The sequence below is a fragment of the Amblyraja radiata genome, chromosome 2 (assembly GCF_010909765.2).
Source record: "Amblyraja radiata isolate CabotCenter1 chromosome 2, sAmbRad1.1.pri, whole genome shotgun sequence".
Classification (NCBI taxonomy): Eukaryota; Metazoa; Chordata; class Chondrichthyes; order Rajiformes; family Rajidae; genus Amblyraja; species Amblyraja radiata.
The window spans coordinates 118,750,456-118,770,650 of record NC_045957.1 but is presented as its reverse complement, the minus strand read 5'-3'; the positions used below and the strand labels follow the sequence as shown (position 1 = coordinate 118,770,650).

At 48.4% G+C, this 20,195-nt stretch overlaps 1 protein-coding gene across 1 annotated transcript in view; it reads right to left on the bottom strand.

Annotated features, from left to right (window-relative positions):
- Positions 1 to 232: 232 nt before the first annotated feature.
- gmpr (guanosine monophosphate reductase) overlaps positions 233 to 20,195 on the bottom strand; it is a 38,007-nt gene continuing 18,044 nt past the window's right edge. The window contains exons 5-9 of the mRNA XM_033014278.1: positions 16,863 to 16,944; positions 15,299 to 15,405; positions 12,540 to 12,582; positions 7,471 to 7,630; positions 233 to 1,900 (exon numbers count right to left, since the gene is read on the bottom strand). Coding sequence (XP_032870169.1) covers positions 1,720 to 1,900; positions 7,471 to 7,630; positions 12,540 to 12,582; positions 15,299 to 15,405; positions 16,863 to 16,944 — 573 coding nt within the window. The 3' untranslated portion in view covers positions 233 to 1,719. The remainder of the gene's footprint in view (positions 1,901 to 7,470; positions 7,631 to 12,539; positions 12,583 to 15,298; positions 15,406 to 16,862; positions 16,945 to 20,195) is intronic.

Genomic DNA, 20,195 nt, shown 5'->3' with positions numbered 1-20,195 from the left:
TTCCCCTACTCTGGGCAAGAGACTCTGTGTGTCTACCCGATCTATTCCCCTCATGATTTTGTACACCTCTATAAGATCACCTCTCATCCTCCTGTGCTCTGAGGAATAGTCCCAGCCCGCTCAACCTCTCCCTGACCCTCGAGTCCTGGCAACATCTTCAGCCTATCTATTCCAATACCTATACCATAATCTCTCAGCTCAGAACTACGTCGAATCAAAATTGAGCCGTAAATTTGAAGTAAATCATTTTTATTTCACATCCTCAAACATTACAAACACATAAGAATTTATATATTTAAAATTCTGCTTGAAATAAATTAGATTTCTCGCATTCATAATTGTATATTCCTAAGCAGTCCATTTGGTAATAAAATAATTGCTGTACATTCATTTTTGGTTGAAGCAATTGCTGATTTTCACATCAAAATATAATCTTCAGTGGATAAAAATAAAACACATGGTTGAAGTTAGGTGCCGACCCGAAACATCATCTATCCATGGTCTCCAGAGATGCTGCCTGACCTGCCGAGTTACTCCAGCACTCTGTGTCCTTTTTGCATCATTGTGACTTTATTAAAGAAAATGCCATGCTGGACTAACTAAGCGAGTCAGACAGCATCTCTGGTAGACATGGTTAAGCGACGTTTCATATCGGGACCTTCCTTCAGACTAATCTTGTTGGGGGTGGGGTGTGGAGAAAGCTGGAATACAGAGGAGGGAGCGGGACAAGTGATGGGCGGATGTGCAGGAAGGAACCGCAGATGCCGCTTTGCACCGAAGATAGACACAAAGTGCTGGAGTAACTCAGCGGGTCAGGCAGCGTCTCTGGAGAAAAGGCATCGGCGACGTTTCACGCTCGGGATCCTTCTCCAGACCCTGAAGCTCTGAAGAAGGGTCTCGACCCGAGACGTCACCTTTCTTAAGTGATATGTGGATATAGCTGAGAGGGGGTTCACTGGCAGACGGGTGGATAAGGACTAGAGATGAAAAGAGGACAAAAGGGTGAAGGATAGGGATAAAAAGAAGAATGAAATGTGAATCCGGAGGGAAGGGGAGAAGTGGAATGGGAAAGGTGGAAGGGGGTAAAGGGGGGACGGGGCGGGGTGGTGGGATGAAATAGTCGGGTAGAGGGGGGAGGTAAAAAAGAGGGCAACCTAATATTGGGGGGGTTCAATGTAGCTTACAAGCCAAAAATAGCACAGTAAAGAACTGCCAGAATATTTTAGACGGCACAGTGGAAGACAGCTGCAGTTTAGTTTATTTTAGTTCAGAGATACAGCGCGGAAACAGGTCCTTCAGCCCACCCAGCGATCCCCGCACACTAACACCATCCTACACACACTGGGGACAATTTACATTTATACCAAGCCAATTAACCTACAAACCTGCACGTCTTCGGAGTGTGGGAGGAAACCGGAGCACCCGGAGAAAACCCACACAGGTCACGGGGATAACGTACAAACTCCGTACAGGCAGCACCCGTAGTGGGGATCGAACCCGGGTCTCTGGCGCAGCGAGGCAGCAACTCTACCGCTGCGCCACGCTGCCGCTCTAAGCCGTAGAAGACCAGCTCTATACGTCCTGCAGGCAATTTTTTTAAAATCTGGGAAATATTAACACAGCGTGCAAGGTTACGAATTATATTCAAGTACATCATGTTGAATGAGGGGAGCCGCAGAGAAATTAAACTCCCGGTTAGTTTGTCCGTGACGAGGCAGGCTAAGGGAACGTTTGGTTGTACTGACGGGTCACCCGGATGAAGGTTGTCCTTCGACTCAGCTCCTTCAGCTTGGCGGCTCCCACGTACGTACACGTGGACCGTAAACCGCCCAGAATGTCCAGGATAGTCTTCTCCACGTCCCCTTTGTATGGAACCTCCACCGTCCTGCCTTCCGAAGCCCTGGGTTCAAACGAAAGAGGCAATCCGCTGGGTTACACCAACTCATTAACCTATGATCAGCGACTCCCATCGCTGGGCCTGGACTCACTGGAGTTTAGAAGAAGGATGAGAGTGGTTCTTATTGAAACATATAAGATTGTTAAGGGTTTGGACATGCTAGAGGCAGGAAACATGTTCCCGATGTTGGGGGGAGGGGTAGGCCATTTAGGACTGAGATGAGGAAATGCTTTTTCACCCAGAGAGTTGTGAACTTGTGGAATTCTCTGCCACAGAAGGCAGCGTAGGCCAATTCATTGGATGTTTTCAAGAGAGAGTTAGATTTAGCTCTGAGGGCTAAAGGAATCAAGGGATATGAGGAGAAAGCAGGAACGGGGTACTGATTTTAGATGATCAGACATGATCATATTGAATGGCGGTGCTGGCTCGAAGGGCCGAATGGCCTACTGCACCAATTTTCAATGTTTCTGCCTCCTAATCCCATTTTCCTGCCTTCTCCCCATAACCCTTGACACCCGTTCTAATCAATTGCCTTAAAAATATCCACTGATTTGGCCTCCACAGCCGTCTGTGGCAATAAGTTCCACAGATTCACCAGCCTCTGACTAAAGTGGCTATCAAGAGGCTTTTAGATAGGCACACGGATATGTAAATTGTCCCTCGTGTATTAGGGTAGTGCTAGTGTACTATCCTCCGCAGTTTTGGGGACAGAGCCTTCTCCAGGGCAGCTCCCAGGCTCTGGAACTCCCTCCCCCAACTGATCCGCAATTCCGTGTCCCTCACCATCTTCCAGTCCCGCCTCAAGACCCATCTCTTCACCTCTGCCTATCCTTAGCCCCACGTCCCCCTCCCTTTTCATCTGTGCTTGAATTGCCTCATATTGTGTTTTGAATTGAATTCTGTCTTTAATTGGTGTACTAGTCATGTCTCTACTATTTATTTCATTCCGCTTACATGTTTTTCCTCTACTTGCTAAATTTTTGTAAGGTGTCCTTGAGACTCTTGAAAGGCGCCCATAAATAAAATTTATTATTATTATTATTAGTGTACGGGGATCTCTGGTCGGTGCGGACTCGGTGGGTCGAAGGGCCTGTATCTGCGTTCTATCTCTAAACCAAATCAACCAGTGGCCTACTAATAGTCCCAGTTTCCCACGGATTAGGTCATAAGGTCATGTGATAGGAGTAGAATTAGGTCATTCTGCCCATCAAGTCTACTGCGCCATTCAATCATGGCTGATCTTTCTCTCCCTCCTAACCCCATTCTCCTGCCATCTCCCCATAACCTCCGACACCCGTACTAATCAAGAATCTATCTACCTCTGCCATAATTGGCGGTATACAACAGTATTGATGTGGATAGAGAACTGGCTGGCAAACAGGAAGCAAAGAGTAGGAGTAAACGGGTCCTTTTCACAATGGCAGGCAGTGACTAGTGGGGTACCGCAAGGCTCAGTGCTGGGACCCCAGCTATTTACAATATATATTAATGATCTGGATGAGGGAATTGAAGGCAATATCTCCAAGTTTGCGGATGACACTAAGCTGGGGGGCAATGTTAGCTGTGAGGAGGATGCTAGGAGACTGCAAGGTGACTTGGATAGGCTGGGTGAGTGGGCAAATGTTTGGCAGATGCAGTATAATGTGGATAAATGTGAGGTTATCCATTTTGGTGGCAAAAACAGGAAAGCAGACTATTATCTAAATGGTGGCTGACTAGGAAAAGGGGAGATACAGCGAGACCTGGGTGTCATGGTACACCAGTCATTGAAAGTGGGCATGCAGGTGCAGCAGGCAGTGAAGAAAGCGAATGGTATGTTAGCTTTCGTAGCAAAAGGATTTGAGTATAGGAGCAGGGAGGTTCTACTGCAGTTGTACAGGGTCTTGGTGAGACCACACCTGGAGTATTGTGTACAGTTTTGGTCTCCAAATCTGAGGAAGGACATTATTGCCATAGAGGGAGTGCAGAGAAGGTTCACCAGACTGATTCCTGGGATGTCAGGACTGTCTTATGAAGAAAGACTGGATAGACTTGGTTTATACTCTCTAGAATTTAGGAGATTGAGAGGGGATCTTATAGAAACTTACAAAATTCTTAAGGGGTTGGACAGGCTAGATGCAGGAAGATTGCTCCCGATGTTGGGGAAGTCCAGGACAAGGGGTCACAGCTTAAGGATAAGGGGGAAATCCTTTAAAACCGAGATGAGAAGAACTTTTTTCACACAGAGAGTGGTGAATCTCTGGAACTCCCTGGCACAGAGGGTAGTCGAGGCCAGTTCATTGGCTATATTTAAGAGGGAGTTAGATGTGGCCCTTGTGGCTAAGGGGATCAGAGGGTATGGAGAGAAGGCAGGTACGGGATACTGAGTTGGATGATCAGCCATGATCATATTGAATGGCGGTGCAGGCTCGAAGGGCCGAATGGCCTACTCCTGCACCTAATTTCTATGTTTCTATAAAAATATCCACTGACTTGGCCTCCACAGCCTTCTGTGGCAATTAATTCCACAGATTCACCACCTTTTGACCAAATATATTTCTCCTCATCTCCTTCCTAAAGGAACGTCCTTTAATTTTGAGGCTGTGACCTCTAGTCCTAGACTCTCCCACTAGTGGAAACATCCTCTCCACATCCACTCTATCCAAGCCTTTCACTATTCGGTGAGCTTCAATGAGGTCCGCCCTCAACCTTCTAAACTCCAGCCAGTGCAGGCCCAGTGCCGACAAACACTCATCATAGGTTAACCAAGGCATTGTGCCGAATATGTTGCTGACAGTACCAGCATTATTGGGTGGCTACCGATCCCTGAAATGATCATAAGACATAGGAGGAGAATTAGGCCATTCGGCCCATTCGATTATGGCTGATCTATCTTCCCCTCTCAAACCCATTCTCCTGCCTTCTCCCCATGACCCCTGACACCCGTACTGATCAAGAACCACAGGAGGATGAGAGGCGGTCTTATGGAGGTGTACAAATTCATGAGAGGAATAGATCGGGTAGTCTTTTGCCCAGAGTAGGGGAATCGAGAACCAGAGGACCAAAGAGTAGTGGGTGTATGGAACGAGCTGCCAGAGGAGGTAGTTGAAGCAGGGACTATAGCAACGTTTGAGAAACATTTAGATGGTACATGTTTTTAATTTCCCCATCCTGGGTACAAGACCCAGGACTTGGGTTCATTCACCCTCATGATTTTACACACCTCTGTAAGATCACCCATCTCAATAGACAATAGGTGCAGGAGTAGTCCATTCGGCCCTTCGAGCCCATTCAATGTGATCATGGCTGATCATCCACAATCAGTACCCCGTTCCTGCCTACTCCCCATATCCCCTGACTCCGCTGTCTTCAAGAGCCCTGTCTAGCTCTCTTTTGAAAACATCCAGAGAACCAGCCTCCACCGCCCTCTGAGGCAGAGAATTCCACATGTGTGAAAAAGTTTTTCCTCATCTCCGTTCTATATGACCTACCCCTTATTAGAAACATAGAAACATAGAAAGTAGGTGCGAGAGTAGACCACCAGGTCCGTCGAGCCTGCACCGCCATTCGCTCATGGCTGAACACTAAACAGACACACTTACCCACAAACAGTAGACACAAGACACAGAACACAAGACACTACCCTCCCCTTTATACCGCTATCACCCCTCTCCACCCCAAGAACCTCGTGATCTCCTGGGGGAGGCAAAAAACCGGATAAAAACCCAGGTCCAATTCGGGAAAAAAATCCGGGAAATTCCTCTCCGACCCCAATCCAGGCGATCGACACTTGTCCAGGAGATCACTCGGGTCTTACTATACTAACCATACCTAGGTCCATATCCCTGCCCTCTCCCCGTAGCCCCTTATCCCCTTGGCAGCTAAAAAACCATCTATTTTAGTCTTAAATATATTTAAAGTTTCTGCTTCCACTGCTCCCTGGGGCAGTGAATTCCATAAATTAACCACCCTCTGGGTGAAGAAGTTCTTCCTCATCTCAGTTTTAAAAGAGCCCCCCCTTATTCTGCAACTATGTCCTCTAGTTCTAGTTCTAGTTATTCTTAAACTGGGGGCCCTGGTTCTGGACTCCCCCAATATCAGGAACATGTTTCCTGCCTCTAGTGTGTCCAAACTCTTAATAATCTTATATGTTTCAATGAGATACCCTTGCATCCTTCTAAACTCCAGAGTGTACAAGCCCAGCCGCTCCATTCTCTCAGCATATGACAGTCCCGCCATCCCGGGAATCAACCTTGTGAACCTACGCTGCATTCCCTGGAATGGAAGGAGATGGGCCAAACGCAGGCAGCATGGGGCTAGTGTAGATAGGGCATGTTGGCCGGTGTGGGCAAGTTGGGCTGAAGGGCCTGTTTCCACGCTGTTTCACCCTATGGCTCTGTGACTCAATACAAAATGCTGGAGGAACTCAAGATTCCCGCCCTGTTGAGTTACTCCGGCCTTTCACACTCTGGTGAAGTGTGTTTTATTGTCAGATGTCCCATTATTACTTGCAGCAGCACAACACAATATGTAAACACAGTGCACTGTAAAGAATATAATAAACAAGAAAAAAAAAGTGTCAGTATCTGTGTATATACATACACACACATACATACACATAGAAAACAAACATAGAAACATAGACAATAGGTGCAGGAGTAGGCCATTCGGCCCTTCGAGCCAGCACCGCCATTCAATATGCTTTCTCCCCATATCCCTTGATTCCATTAGGCCTAAGAGCTAAATCTCTTGAATACAACAATAATAATAGTCCATGTAGTTTGGGGATTATTTGGAGGTTGTAGTGTTTAATAACCTGATGTCTGTAGGGAAGAACATCCTGAACCTGGACGTTACAGTTTTCAGGCTCCTGTACCTTTTTCCCAATGGCAGGGGTGAGATGAGAGCGTGGCCAGGGAGGTGTGGGTCTCTGATGATGCTGGCTGACTTTTTGAGGCAGTGACTCCTGTAGATCCCTTCGGTGGTGGGGAGGTCAGTACCCGTGATGGACTGGGCAGTGTTTACAACTTATTGCAGTCTTCTTTGCTCCTGGGCGTTCGAGTTGCCGAACCAGGCCGTGATGCAACCAGTCAATATGCCCCCTACTGTACACCTGTAGAGGTTCAAGAGAGTCCTCTGACACACCGAGTCTCCGTAAACTTCTCGGGAAGTAGAGGCGTTGATGGGCTTTCTTGAAGACGCAGGAAACATGTTCCTGATGTTGGGGGAGTCCAGAACCAGGGGCCACAGTTTAAGAATAAGGGGTAAGCCATTTAGAACAGAGATGAGGAAACACTTTTTCACCCAGAGAGTTGAGAATCTGTGGAATTCTCTTCCTCAGAGGGTGGTGGAGACCAATTCTCTGGATACTTTCAAGATGGAGTTAGATAGGGCTCTTAAAGATAGCGGAGTCAGGGGATATGGGGAGAAGGCAGGAACGGGGTACTGATTGGGGATGATCAGCCATGCTCACATTGAATGGCGGTGCTGGGTCGAAGGGCCGAATGGTCTACTCCTACTCCGAATGGTCTATTGATACTGATGATAACTCTACTAATTTCTCCAGTGACGATGACTAACGTTGAAGGGATTACCTGTACTCCGCCACGCCGCCCGCGTGCTTCTTCATGGCCGTGTCCGAGCTCATTCCATAGAAGAGTTTCACCTTCCTGCCGTCCTTCTCGATGACTTCCCCGGCACACTGGTCATGGCCTGCAAACATCCCGCCCAGCATCACAAAGTCCGCTCCCGCTCCTGGAGACAACGAAGGAAAGGCGCTTAGTAACAGCGGGAGGAAACCGGAGCACCTGGAGAAAACCCCCTCAGGTCACGAGGAAAAACGTACACACTCGGTACCGTCATAGAAAACACAGGCAATAGGTGCAGGAGCAGGAGCAGGCCATTCGGCCCTTCGATCCAGCACCACCATTCAACATAATCAAGAGAGTCAAGAGAGAGTTTTATTGTCATGTGTCCCAAATAAGACAATGACATTCTTGCTTGCTCATTAGCAAATTTGCAGATGACACAAAGCTGGGTGGCAGTGTGAACTGTGAGGAGGATGCTATGAGAATGCAGGGTGACTTGGACAGGTTGGGGGAGTGGGCAGATGCATGGCAGATGAAGTTTAATGCAGATAAATGTGAGGTTATCCACTTTGGTAGCAAAAACAGGAAGGCAGATTACTATCTAAATGGCGTCAAGTTGGGAAAAGGCGAAGTACAACGGGATCTGGGGGTCCTTGTTCATCAGTCTATGAAAGTAAACATGCAGGTACAGAAGGCAGTGAAGAAAGCGAATGGCATGTTGGCCTTTATAACAAGAGGAGTCGAGTATAGGAGCAAAGAGGTCCTTCTGCAGTTGTACAGAGCCCTAGTGAGACCACACCTGGAGTATTGTGTGCAGTTTTGGTTCCCTAATTTGAGGAAGGACATTCTTGCTATTGAGGGAGTGCAGCGTAGGATTACAAAGTTAATTCCCGGGATGGCGGGACTGTCATATGCTGAGAGAATGGAGCAGTTGGGCTTGTACACTCTGGAGTTTAGAAGGATGAGAGGGTATCTCATTGAAACATATAAGATTGTTAAGGGTTTGGACACGCTAGACGTAGGAAACATGTTCCCGATGTTGGGGGAGTCCAGAACCAGGGGCCACAGTTTAAGAATAAGGAGTAAGCCATTTAGAACGGAAACGAGGAAACACTTTTTCTCACAGATAGTTGTGAGTCTGTGGAATTCTCTTCCTCAGAGGGCGGTGGAGGCTGGTTCTCTGGATGCTTTAAAGAGAGAGCTAGATGGTGCTCTTAAAAATAGCGGAGTCAGGGGATATGGGGAGAAGGCAGGAACGGGGTACTGATTGGGGATGATCAGCCATTGAATGGCGGTGCTGGCTCGAAGGGCCGAATGGCCTACTCCTGCACCTATTGTCTATTGTCTATTGCTGCAGCACAACAGAATATGTAAACATAATACAGAACAGGAGATAAAAGTTCAGTGTGTCTATATACCATAGACCATATATATACACACTAAATAAACAGATAAAGTGCATTAGGCTGTTATAGTTCAGAGTGTTCAAAAGGGAACTGCAGATGCTGGAATATCGAAGGTACACAAAATTGCTGGGGAAACTCAGTGGGTGCAGCAGCATCTATGGAGCGAAGGAAATAGGCGACGTTTCGGGCCGAAACCCTTCTTCAGACTCCTGTTATAGTTCAGAGTTTGTTTGATGGTGAGTTTAATAGCCTGATGGCTGTGGGGAAAAGCTGTTCCTGAACCTGGATGTTCCAGTTTTCAAGCTCCTGTGCCTTCTTCCCGATGGCGACGGAGAGATGATTGTGTGGCCAGGATGATCGTCCAAAATCAGTACCCCGTTCCTGTCTTCTCCCCATATCCCTTGATTCCGTTAGCCCCAAGAGCTAAATCTAACTCTCTCTTGAAAACATCCAGAGAACCGGCCTCCACTGCCTTCTGTGGCAGAGAATTCCACAGATTCACAACTCTCTGGGTGAAAATGTTTTTCCTCATCTCAGTCCTAAATGACTTGCCCATTATTCTTAAGAGAGTACTGCAGATGCTGGAAAAATCGAAGGTTGACAAAAAGCTGGAGAAACGCAGTCACAGGGAGAACATGCAAACTCCATACAGACAGCACCCGTAGTCGGGATCGAACCCGGGTCTCTGGCACTGTAAGGCAGCAACTCTACCGCTGCGTCACCGTGACGCCCTTGTATGTTTTTTTGTAAAGCAGCATCTGCAGTTCCTTATTTCTCGTCAAAGAGTGATACAGCGTGGAAACAGGCCCTTCAGCCCATCTTGCCCACACCGACCAACATGTCCCATCTACACTAGTCCCACCCGCTTTATGGAGGGAAATGGACCCGCATTTGGTCCATTTCCCTCCAAGCCTGTCCGAACTTGTTCCTCTGGCAGCTCGTCCCATGCACCCACCATCAGGCTCCTTCCTGGCTCTTTTACTCAACCTCTAATAGATGGCATCATCGGCAATGAGCTACTCCACCCTCAACTATAACTATCTGTTATCTGTTATTTATGTGTGTATATATATATATTCATTGGTATATGGACACACTGATCTGTTCTGTATTGATGCCTACTATATTGTGTTGTGCTGAAGCAATGCAAGAATTTCATTGTCCTATCTGGGACACATGACAATAAACTCTCTTGACTCTTGAACTTCTGCACTGAGGTAGTCAAGATGTGACAGGGATCACTAACACTTGATCAAGACTGCCCTCCTGTGGTGGAGGAAGGGAAAGCAGCTGAAAACACCAGAAACTCTATCTTAAGGGCCTTGGGCATTATTTGCGCGTCATTTACGCGACATCATTTAGCGTCACGCACACATCGTGACGCGCATGTGATGCGTGCATGGCGCGTGGTGAGACGTGGTGGCGTTTGGGATTCACAAAATCTTCGCGCGCCACCCGCGTGACATGCAAATAGACAATCGGTGCAGGAGTAGGCCATTCGGCCCTTCGAGGAGTCAGCACCGCCATTCAATGTGATCGTGGCTGATCATCCACAATCAGTACCCCGTTCCTGCCTTCTCCCCATATCCCCTGACTCCGCTATCTTTAATAGCCCTATCTAGCTCTCTCTTGAAATGACGCCCAAGTGGAACAGGCCCTTAAATAGTAATTTAGTTTAGAGATACAATATCATCAGCCCACCGAGTCCACGCCGACCATGGATCACCCGCTCACACCAGTTGGCGGCACGGTGGCGCAGCGGTAGAGTTGCTGCCTCACAGCGCCAGAGGCCAGAGTTCGATCCTGACTACGGGAGCTGTCTTTTTCACCCAGAGAGTTGTGAATCTGTGGAATTCTCTGCCACAGAAGGCAGTGGAGGCCAATTCACTGGATGTTTTCAAGAGAGAGTTAGATTTAGTTCTTAGGGCTAACGGAATCAAGGGATATGGGGAAATGATCAGCCATGATCATATTGAATGGCGGTGCTGGCTCGAAGGGCCGAATGGCCTACTCCTGCACCTATTTTTCTATGTCTGTACAGAGTTTGTACGTTTTCCTCATGACCTGTGTGGGTTTTCTCCGGGTGCTCCGGTTTCCTCCTGCACTCCAAAGACGTGCGGGTTTGTAGGTTAATTGGCTTGGTATAATAGTAAATTGTCCCTAGTGTGTAGGATGGTGTTAGTGTACGGGGATCGCTGGTCGGTGCGGACTCGGTGGGCCGAAGGGCCTGTTTCCACACTGTGTCTCTAAAACTAAAGAAAAAATAAAAACAAGTTCTTTGTTACCGAAGCCAATTCACTGACAAACCTGCACGTCCTTGGAGTGTGGGAGGAAACCGGAGCCCCCGGAGGAAATCCACGCGGTCATGAGGAGAACATAAATCTCTGTACAGACAGCACCCGTAGTCGGGATAGAACCCGGGTCTCTAGCGCTGTGAGGCAGCAACTCTACCGCTGCGCCACCGTGCTGTCACAGGTTGCATGACTCTGCACCATTGCACCATTCCACAGTTGGCTGCAAACCCTATGCATCGCTGGTCTGTCGCCGAGTGCAATATTTATTTCCGCAGCAGTACTCGAGGATGAGCAAACAACAGAGGGCGGTGGAGGCAGGTTCTCTGGATGCTTTCAAGGGAGAGCTAGATAGGGCTCTTAAAGATAGCTGAGTCAGGGGATATGGGGAGAACGCAGGAACGGGGTACTGATTGGGGATGATCAGCCATGATCACATTGAATGGCGGTGCTGGCTCGAAGGGCCGAATGGCCTCCTCCTGCACTTATTGTCTATTGTCTATAACAAGAATGTCAGAATACGAAGTTAGTCTGTAAAAGCCAGCTTCCCTGAGCTCACACTATATTCACCATTCCTCTACTTTGGGCAAGAGACTCTGTGCGTCTACCCGATCTATTCCTCTCATGATTTTATGCACCTCTATTAAGATCAGCCCTCATCCTCCTGCGCTTCAAGAAATAAAGTCCTAGCCTGAGGCAGACACAAAGTGCTGGAGCAACTCAGCGGGTCAGGCAGCATCGCTGGAGAAAAGGAATAGGTGACATTTCGGGTCAAGACCCTTCTACAGACACCTAGTCTACACAAACTCTCTGCCCCTCCCATTCCAACACTGGCCTTTCTGTCCTGGGCCTCCTCCATTGTCAGAGTGAGGCCCAGCGCAAATTGGAGGAACAGCATCTCATTATTTAGCTTGGGCAGCTTGCAGCCCAGCGGTATGAACATTGACTTCTCTAACGTCAAGTAACCCTTGCTTTCCCTCTCTCTCCATCCCACCGACTAGTTCCACTGTCCACCTGATTAATTTTACAGATTATACGCCTCGTTGTCACCTTCCCCTCAGCCAACAATGATCCATTCTACATTTCCGTCTGCCTTGATCTGTCGTTCTCACACCTTACCCTTCCAAAACTCCAGCCTCCCTATCCCGACTCTCAGTCTGAAGAAGGGACTCGACCCGAAACGTCACCCATTCCTTCTCGCCAGAGATGCTGCCTGTCCCGCTGAGTTACTCCAGCATTTTGCGTCTATTTTCGGTGTAAACCAGCATCTGCAGTTCCTTCCCACACAAACCGTGTTCATATTTGCAACGCCACTGACAAGGTGAATTATAACATATAGTTGCAATATATTCATGAGAGATTGGATTCAATCATTTACCAAATGCTTTGGCAACATCACCAGGACAGCTGCAGCCTCCATCCTTATGAAAAAAGAAAAAACAGTTAGCAATTAGCAAGCATTTGATTCCAATCCACACCAGCGGAAAGTGAAACGCTTTGGTAATCGTTCCACAAAATATCAATTCCCGCAAACTGTGTCATGTCGGGAACAGCTCCATCCGAGACCACCAGAAATTGTAGAGAGTTGTGGACGCAGCCCAGACCGTCTCACAAACCACCCTCCCTTCCACTGAAGGTAGACTAAAATATTGGAGAAACGCAGTGGGTGAGGCTCCATAGATGCTACCTCACCCGCTGAGTTTCTCCAGCATTTTTGTCCACCTTTGTCTCCCTTCCATCGACTCCATCTACACTTCACACTGCCACGGCAAGGCCAGCAGCATCATCAAGGACCAGTCTCACCCCTGGCCACTCCCTCTTCTCCCCTCTCCCAACAGGCAAAAGGTACAGAAGTGTGAAAACGCATATCTCCAGATTCAGGGACAGTTTCTTCCCAGCTGTTATCAGGCAACTGAACCATCCTACCACAACCAGAGAGCGGTGCTGAACTACTATCTACCTCATTGGTGACCCTCGGACTATCCTTGATTCTTGATCGGATCGTGCTCGCTACAGAAGCCGATCTACAGTCACACACTACAATCACTACACACTCTTAAATCTCTACTCCTGCAGCAACACTTCGTACTTTATCTGTACACTGTAAATGGCTCGATTGTAATCGTGTATTGTCTTTCCGTTGACTGGTTAGCACGCAACAGAAGCTTTTCACTGTACCTCGGTACACGTGACAATGAACTAAACTAAAACTGAACTGCGTGGCCTCCATTTTGTGGCAACAGTGTTAATGCCCCCCTGATGCAGTATTCTACTTGGGGAGCTTGCGATGCATGGAAACAGGCCATTCTGCCCAACCCGTCCATGCTAGCCAAGATGGCCCTCCTGAGTCCCCATTTGTCCATGTTTGCGCAGATCCCTCGATACCTTTCCTATCATAGATACATAGAAATGTAGAAAACAGGTGCAGGAGTAGGCCATTCGGCCCTTCGAGCCAGCCATTCAATGTGATCATGGCTGATCATCCACAATCAGTACCCCGTTCCTGGTTTCTCCCCGTATCCCTTGATTCCGTTAGCCCTAAGAGCTAAATTTAACTCACGTATCCACATATCTGTCATGTTGGTAAGTTCTAGGAGCAGAATCAGGCCATTCGGCCCATTAAGTCTACTCCACCATTCAATCATGGCTGATCTATCTTTCCATCTCAACCCCATTCTCCCGTCTTCTCTCCATAACCCCTGACACCCGTACTAATGAAGAATCTGTCAATGTCTGCCTCAAAAATACCCACTGACTTGACCTCCACAGCTGTCTGTGGCAAAAAAAATCCACAGATTCACCACCCTCTGACTAAAGAAATTCCTCCTCATCTTCTTTTTATAGGTATGTCCTTTAATTCTGAGGCTGTGGCCTCTGGTCCTAGGCTCTCCCACTAGTGGAAACATCCTCTCCACATCCACTCTATGTGGTCAGTGCAGACTCAGTGGGCCGAAGGGCCTGTGGTGTACGTCTAAAATAAAACAAACCACTGTAAACTGTGGAAAATGGCATCTGCGATATAATGAACAGTTACAATAAGCAGATTACTGCGGCAACTACAGTGGCGCAGCGGTAGAGTTGCTGCCTTACAGCGCTCTCAGCGCCGGAGACCCGGGTTCGATCCTGACCACGGGTGCTGTCTGTACGGAGTTTGTACGTTCTCCCCGTGACCTGCGTGGGTTTTCTCCGAGATCTTCGGTTTCCTCCCACACTCCAAAGACGTGCAGGTTTGTAGGTTAATTGGCTTGGTGTAAATGTTTTTAAAATAGTCCCTCATGTGTGAAGGATGGTGTCAGTGTGCGGGGATCGCTGGTCAGTGGGTCGAAGGGGCTGTTTCCGCGCTGTATCTCCAAACTAAACTACATGAAGTAAATGAACATTTAACTTGTGTGTAGAAAGGAACTGCAGATGCTGGTTTAAACTGAGGATAGAGACAAAATGCTGGAGTAACTCAGCGGGAGAGAAGGAATGGGTAACATTTTGGGTCGAGACGCTTCTTCAGATTGGTGTGTCGTGGTTACTTGGCCTAACACGACACCGGTTGGAAAGCGGTGCATTGGAAAGAAAGAGGTTTGGTTGATATAGACATAGAAGCACAGAAAATAGATGCAGGAGTCGGCCATTCGGCCCTTTGAGCCATTCAACATGATCGTGGCTGATCATCCAAAATCCCGTTCTTGCTTTCTCCCCTTATCCCTAGATTCCATCAGCCCAAGAGCTAAATCTAACTCACTTGTGAATACATCTTATAATATTTTAGAATCGAAAGGGCCTGTCCCTCTTGACCGTCATTAGCGCGCCATTGACGTGACATCAGTTACGCGTCACGACGCACACCTCATGACGCGTGCATTACGTGCGCTGGGCGCGTGGTGAGGCGTGGCGGCATAGGCAGTGATGCGCGATCGCCCCAGGATATTGTGATTCACAAAATCTTCGAGTGCCACCTGCGTGATGTGCAAATGACGCCCAAGTGCGACAGGCCCTTTAGAACTTTAACATCTTAGAATCTTATCACAATTGGAATCGGTGCATTGGAAAGAAAGAGGTTCCTGTTCATTTAGCAAGTTGCCGAGATGCCTGTGTGTAAGCGGATGCGAATGCGAGTGTGTGTGTGTGTGTGTGTGAGTCACTCACGGAGATGATGTGGCCTTTGAGACCGTGGGCAGAGTCGGCGCACTCAATAACCGCACTCAGCTGGGGGTAGCCCACCCCCGTTTTGATTCGAGTCGTGCACACAGAGCCTGGAAATAAAACACAATTGGCAGAAAGAAAGAGAGGCGTGCGTTAGGGTAGCACCTTACCACAGTCTCAGGGCGCAGCGGTAGAGTTGCTGCCCCACAGCGCCAGAGACCCGGGTTCGTTCCCGACCATGGGTGCTGCCTGCGCGCGGTTTGTATGTTCTCCCCGTGGGTTTTCTCCGAGATCTTCGGTTTCCTCCCACACTCCAAAGACAATAGACAATAGGTGCAGGAGTAGGCCATTTGGCCCTTCGAGCCAGCACCGCCATTCAATGTGATCATGGCTGATCATCCCCAATCAGTACCCCGTTCCTGCCTTCTCCCCATATCCCCTGACTCCGCTATTTTTAAGAGCCCTATCTAGCTGTCTCTTGAAAGCATCCAGAGAACCGGCCTCCACCGCCCTCTGAGAATTCCACAGACATGCTGATTTGTAGGTTATTCGGCTTGGTGTACTTGTAAATTGTTGTGTGTGTGTGTGTGTGTGTGTGTGTGTGTGTGTGTGTGTGTGTGTGTGTGTGTGTGTGTGTGTGTGTGTGTGTACGTATGTGTGTGTGTACGTGTGTGTGCGTGCGTGTGCGTGTGTGTGTGTGTGTGTGTGTGTGTGTACGTGTGTGTGTGTGTGTGTGTGTGTACGTGTGTGTGTGTGTACGTGTGTGTACGTGTGTGTACGTGTGTGTGTGTGTGTGTGTGTACGTGTGTGTGTACGTGTGTGTGTGTACGTGTACGTGTGTGTGTGTGTGTACGTGTGTGTGTGTGTGTGTGAGTGTGTGTACGTGTGTGTGTGTGTGTGTGCGTGCGTGTGTGTGCGTGCGTGTGTGTGTGTACGTGTGTGTGTGTGTGTGCGTGTGTGTGTGTGTGTGTGTGTGTGTGTGTGTGTGTACGTGTGTGTGTGTACGTGTGTGTGTGTGCGTGTGCGTGTGCGTGTGTGTGTGTGTGTGCGTGCGTGTGTGCGTGCGTGTGTGTGCGTGTGCGTGTGCGTGTATGTACGTGTGTGTGTGCGTGTGTGCGTGTGTGTGTGATAATGTTAATGTGCGGGGATCGCTGGTCGGCACGGGCTCGATGGGCCGAAGGGCCTGTTTCCGCGCTGTATCTCTGAACTAAACTAAGGCATTCAGACAGCACTGCGTCGAAGATGGTTCCCAAACCAGGCGACTACTTGCCTGCTAACCACAGACATAGATCCACAATCACACGTTACAATTCGCTCCACACTCTCACATTTCCCCTCCTACAGCACCTCCAGATTCAGGGACAGTTTCTTCCCAGCTGTTATCAGGCAACTGAACCATCCTACCAGCAACTAGAGAGCAGTCCTGAACTACTATCTACATCATTGGAGACCCTCGGACTGATTGGACGTTGCTGGCTTTATCTTGCACTAAACGTTATTCCTGTTATTCCCGTTATCCTGTATCTGTACACTGTGGACGGCTCGATTGGAAACATGTATCGTTTACCTGGCCCGATGCCCACTTTAATCACGTCAGCTCCTGCGAGAATCAGCTCTTCCACCATTTCCCCCGTTACCACGTTGCCAGCCTTGGGTTCGAGGGAGAGAGAGAGGGATTGAGAGAGAGAGAGAGAGAGGGAGAAAGGAAAAAAATGAACGTCGAAGAAAGCAGAAGTTTCTGCAACAGATTGGAGCAGCACGGTGGCGCAGCGGTAGAGTTGCTGCCTTACAGTGCTGCCTGTACGGAGTTTGTACGTTCTCCCCGTCACCTGCGCGGGTTTTCCCTCGAATGCTCTGGTTTCCTCTCGCACCCCAAAGACGTGCAGGTTTGCAGGTTAATTGGCTTCGGTAAATTGTAAATTGTCCCTAGTGTGTGTCGGATAGTGTACGGGGTGATCGCTGGTTACTCCTCAGGTTCCTATTATATCTTTCCGACCTCACCTTAAACCTACGTCCTCTGGTTCTCAAATTCCCTCCTCTGGGCAAAAGATGCTGTATTTGAATCCTGGCAACGTTTCCTATTTCCTTCGCTCCATAGATGCTGCCTCACCCGCTGAGTTTCTCCAGCATTTTTGTCTACCTTCGATTTTCCAGCATCTACAATTCCTTCATAAAAGATTCTGTATGTTATCCCGATCTATTCCTGGGATGGGAGATTGCAACCTTCACGTGGTCCGCCCTGTTTCAACAAATGCAATCAGCCTGACGTGCACAATCAAATAAGATCAAATAGAACAAGTTGCCCCACAACTTCAGGCTGAAGAAGAGAAGAACTATTCCTCTAATAGTTTTGTCCACCTCTAAAAGATCACTCCTTATCCTCCTGGTGCGAAAAGGAATATAGTCTTCGCCTGCTCAACTTCTCAATAGACAATAGACAATAGGTGCAGGAGTAGGCCATTCGGCCCTTCGAGCCAGCACCGCCATTCAATGTGATCATGGCTGATCATCCCCAATCAGTACCCCGTTCCTGCCTTCGCCCCATATCCCCTGACTCCGCTATTTTTAAGAGCTTCTCTCTTGAAAGCTCTCTCTCTCCCTATAGCTCAGCCCCTCGAATCCTGGCAACATCCTGGTAAATCTTCTCTGCGCCCTTTATAGCTTGACAATATCTTTCCTATAACATGGTGCCCAGGACTGAACACAATACTCTAAATGCGGCCTCGCCAACGTCTTCTACAACTGCAACATGGGGATCATGACCGAAGCCTCCATGTGGCGATCCCTGGAAGCCACGACATGATGCACTCTGTGGCGCGTCGGGCGACAATTCTGTCAACATGTTGGACGCCGACAGAAGCCAACAGTGAGCCACATCGTCTGACACACAGGAGCGAACGAGCAAAAGCAAAGACAGTAACTCAGCGACACTCTCAGAATCTCCCCTAGCCCAGACCATCACATAAACTAACCTCTCTTCCATTAACTCCATTTACACCTCACCTCGCCAGCAGCATCATCGAGGACCAGTCGCTCCCTGGCCACTCCCTCTTCTCCCCTCCGTCCATCGGGAAAAAGGTACAGAAGTGTGAAAACGCAGACCTCCAGATTCAGGGACAGTTTCTCCCAGCTGTTATCAGGCAACTGAATCATCCTACCACAACTAGAGAGCGGTCCTGAACTACTATCGGACTGTCCTCGATTGGATTTTACTGGATTTACCTTGAACTAAACGTTATTCCCTTTATCCTGTATCTGTACACTGTGAATGGCTCGATTGTAATCATGTATTGTCTTTCTGCTGACTGGTTAGCACGCAACAAAAGCTTTTCACTGTACCTCGGTACACATGACAACAAACTATACTAAACTAGGAATGGCTGTGGACTGTCCAGCCTGTTTTCCTTTTGCCCCTCAAGACTGACCTGAGGTTGACCTGATCCCACAACCTTACCTCAGGTGCGACAATGCCAATCCTTGCCCAGAGTTGACCCCTCCAGGGAATGTGTACGAAGGAACTGCAGATGCTGGTTTAAACTGAAGATGGACACAAAGAGCTGAAGTAACTCAGCGGGACAGGCAGCATCTCTGGAGAGAAAGAATGGGTGACGTTTTGGGTCGAGACCCTTCTTCAGACTGAAGAAGTGTTTCGACTCGAATCGAGTGGGTTTTCTGCGGGTGCTCCAGTTTCCCACCACATTCCAAAGACGTGCGGGTTTGTAGATTAATTGGCTTCGGTAAAGATGGCAAATTGTCCCTACTGTGGAGGATAGTGCTAGTGTACGGGGTGATCGCTGGTCGGGACGGACCTGATGGGCCAAAGGGCCTGTTTCCGCACTGTATCTCTAAACTAAACTAAACTAAACTACAAGAGAAGGTTATTGGCTGCAACCTTCCCTCCATTGATGAACTGTACACTGCAAGGGCCAGGAAGCGAGCGGGCAAGATCATCTCTGACCCCTCTCACCCTGGCCACAAACTCTTTGAATCACTTCCCTCTGGAAGGCGACTCGGACTGTCAAAGCTGCCACAGCTAGACACAGCCAGTTTTTATCCACGAGTAGTTGCTCTACTCAACAACCAAAAATCTGTAGCCTCCCTTTGATCTGGTATTTTGTTGGTTCACATGCTTGATCAATGGTGTTTTATCATTAATGTTTTATTATTATTAATGTTTAGTGTTTTCTGAGTCATTCGTAACTGTCACTGTATGTCATGTTGTTACTTGTGGGCGGAGCATCAAGGCAAATTCCTTGTATGTGAATACTTGGCCAATAAACTAACTTGCTTACTTACTTAAACAAGCATGAGCAGGTGATCGTGGGTCAGTATGGACTGGGTGGGCCGAAGGACATGTTTCCACACTGTGTCTCGAAACTTAGGCCCTCGAGTGCAGGCAACGCCCTCATCATCTACACACTTTCCACCTTAACAACGTCTTTCATAAGGAGAGGGAGGGTGACCAAAACTGAGCACAGTGCGGCCTCACATACGTCTCGCACGACTTGTGCCAAGATTGAAGAGTGGCAAGTCATTGAAACTTCCCGACATCTCCACCAACTTTCCAGTTGACAAATTCCCAGAATTGGAAACTCGGCTTGTGGGAAGAGGCTATTTTTGTGACTTTAGACTTTAGATTTTAGATACAGCGCAGAAACAGGCCTTTCGGCCCACCGGGTCCGTGCCGACCAGCGATCACCCCGTGCACTAGCACTATCCTACACACCGTTCATAAGTATGAGAGGCAGAATTAGGCCATTCGGCCCATCAAGTCTACTCCGCCATTCAGTCATGGCTGATCGATCTCTCCCTCTCAACCCCATTCTCCTGCTTTCTCCCCATCACCCCTGACACCCGTACTCATCAAGAATCTATCTATCTCTGCCTTAAAAATATTCAC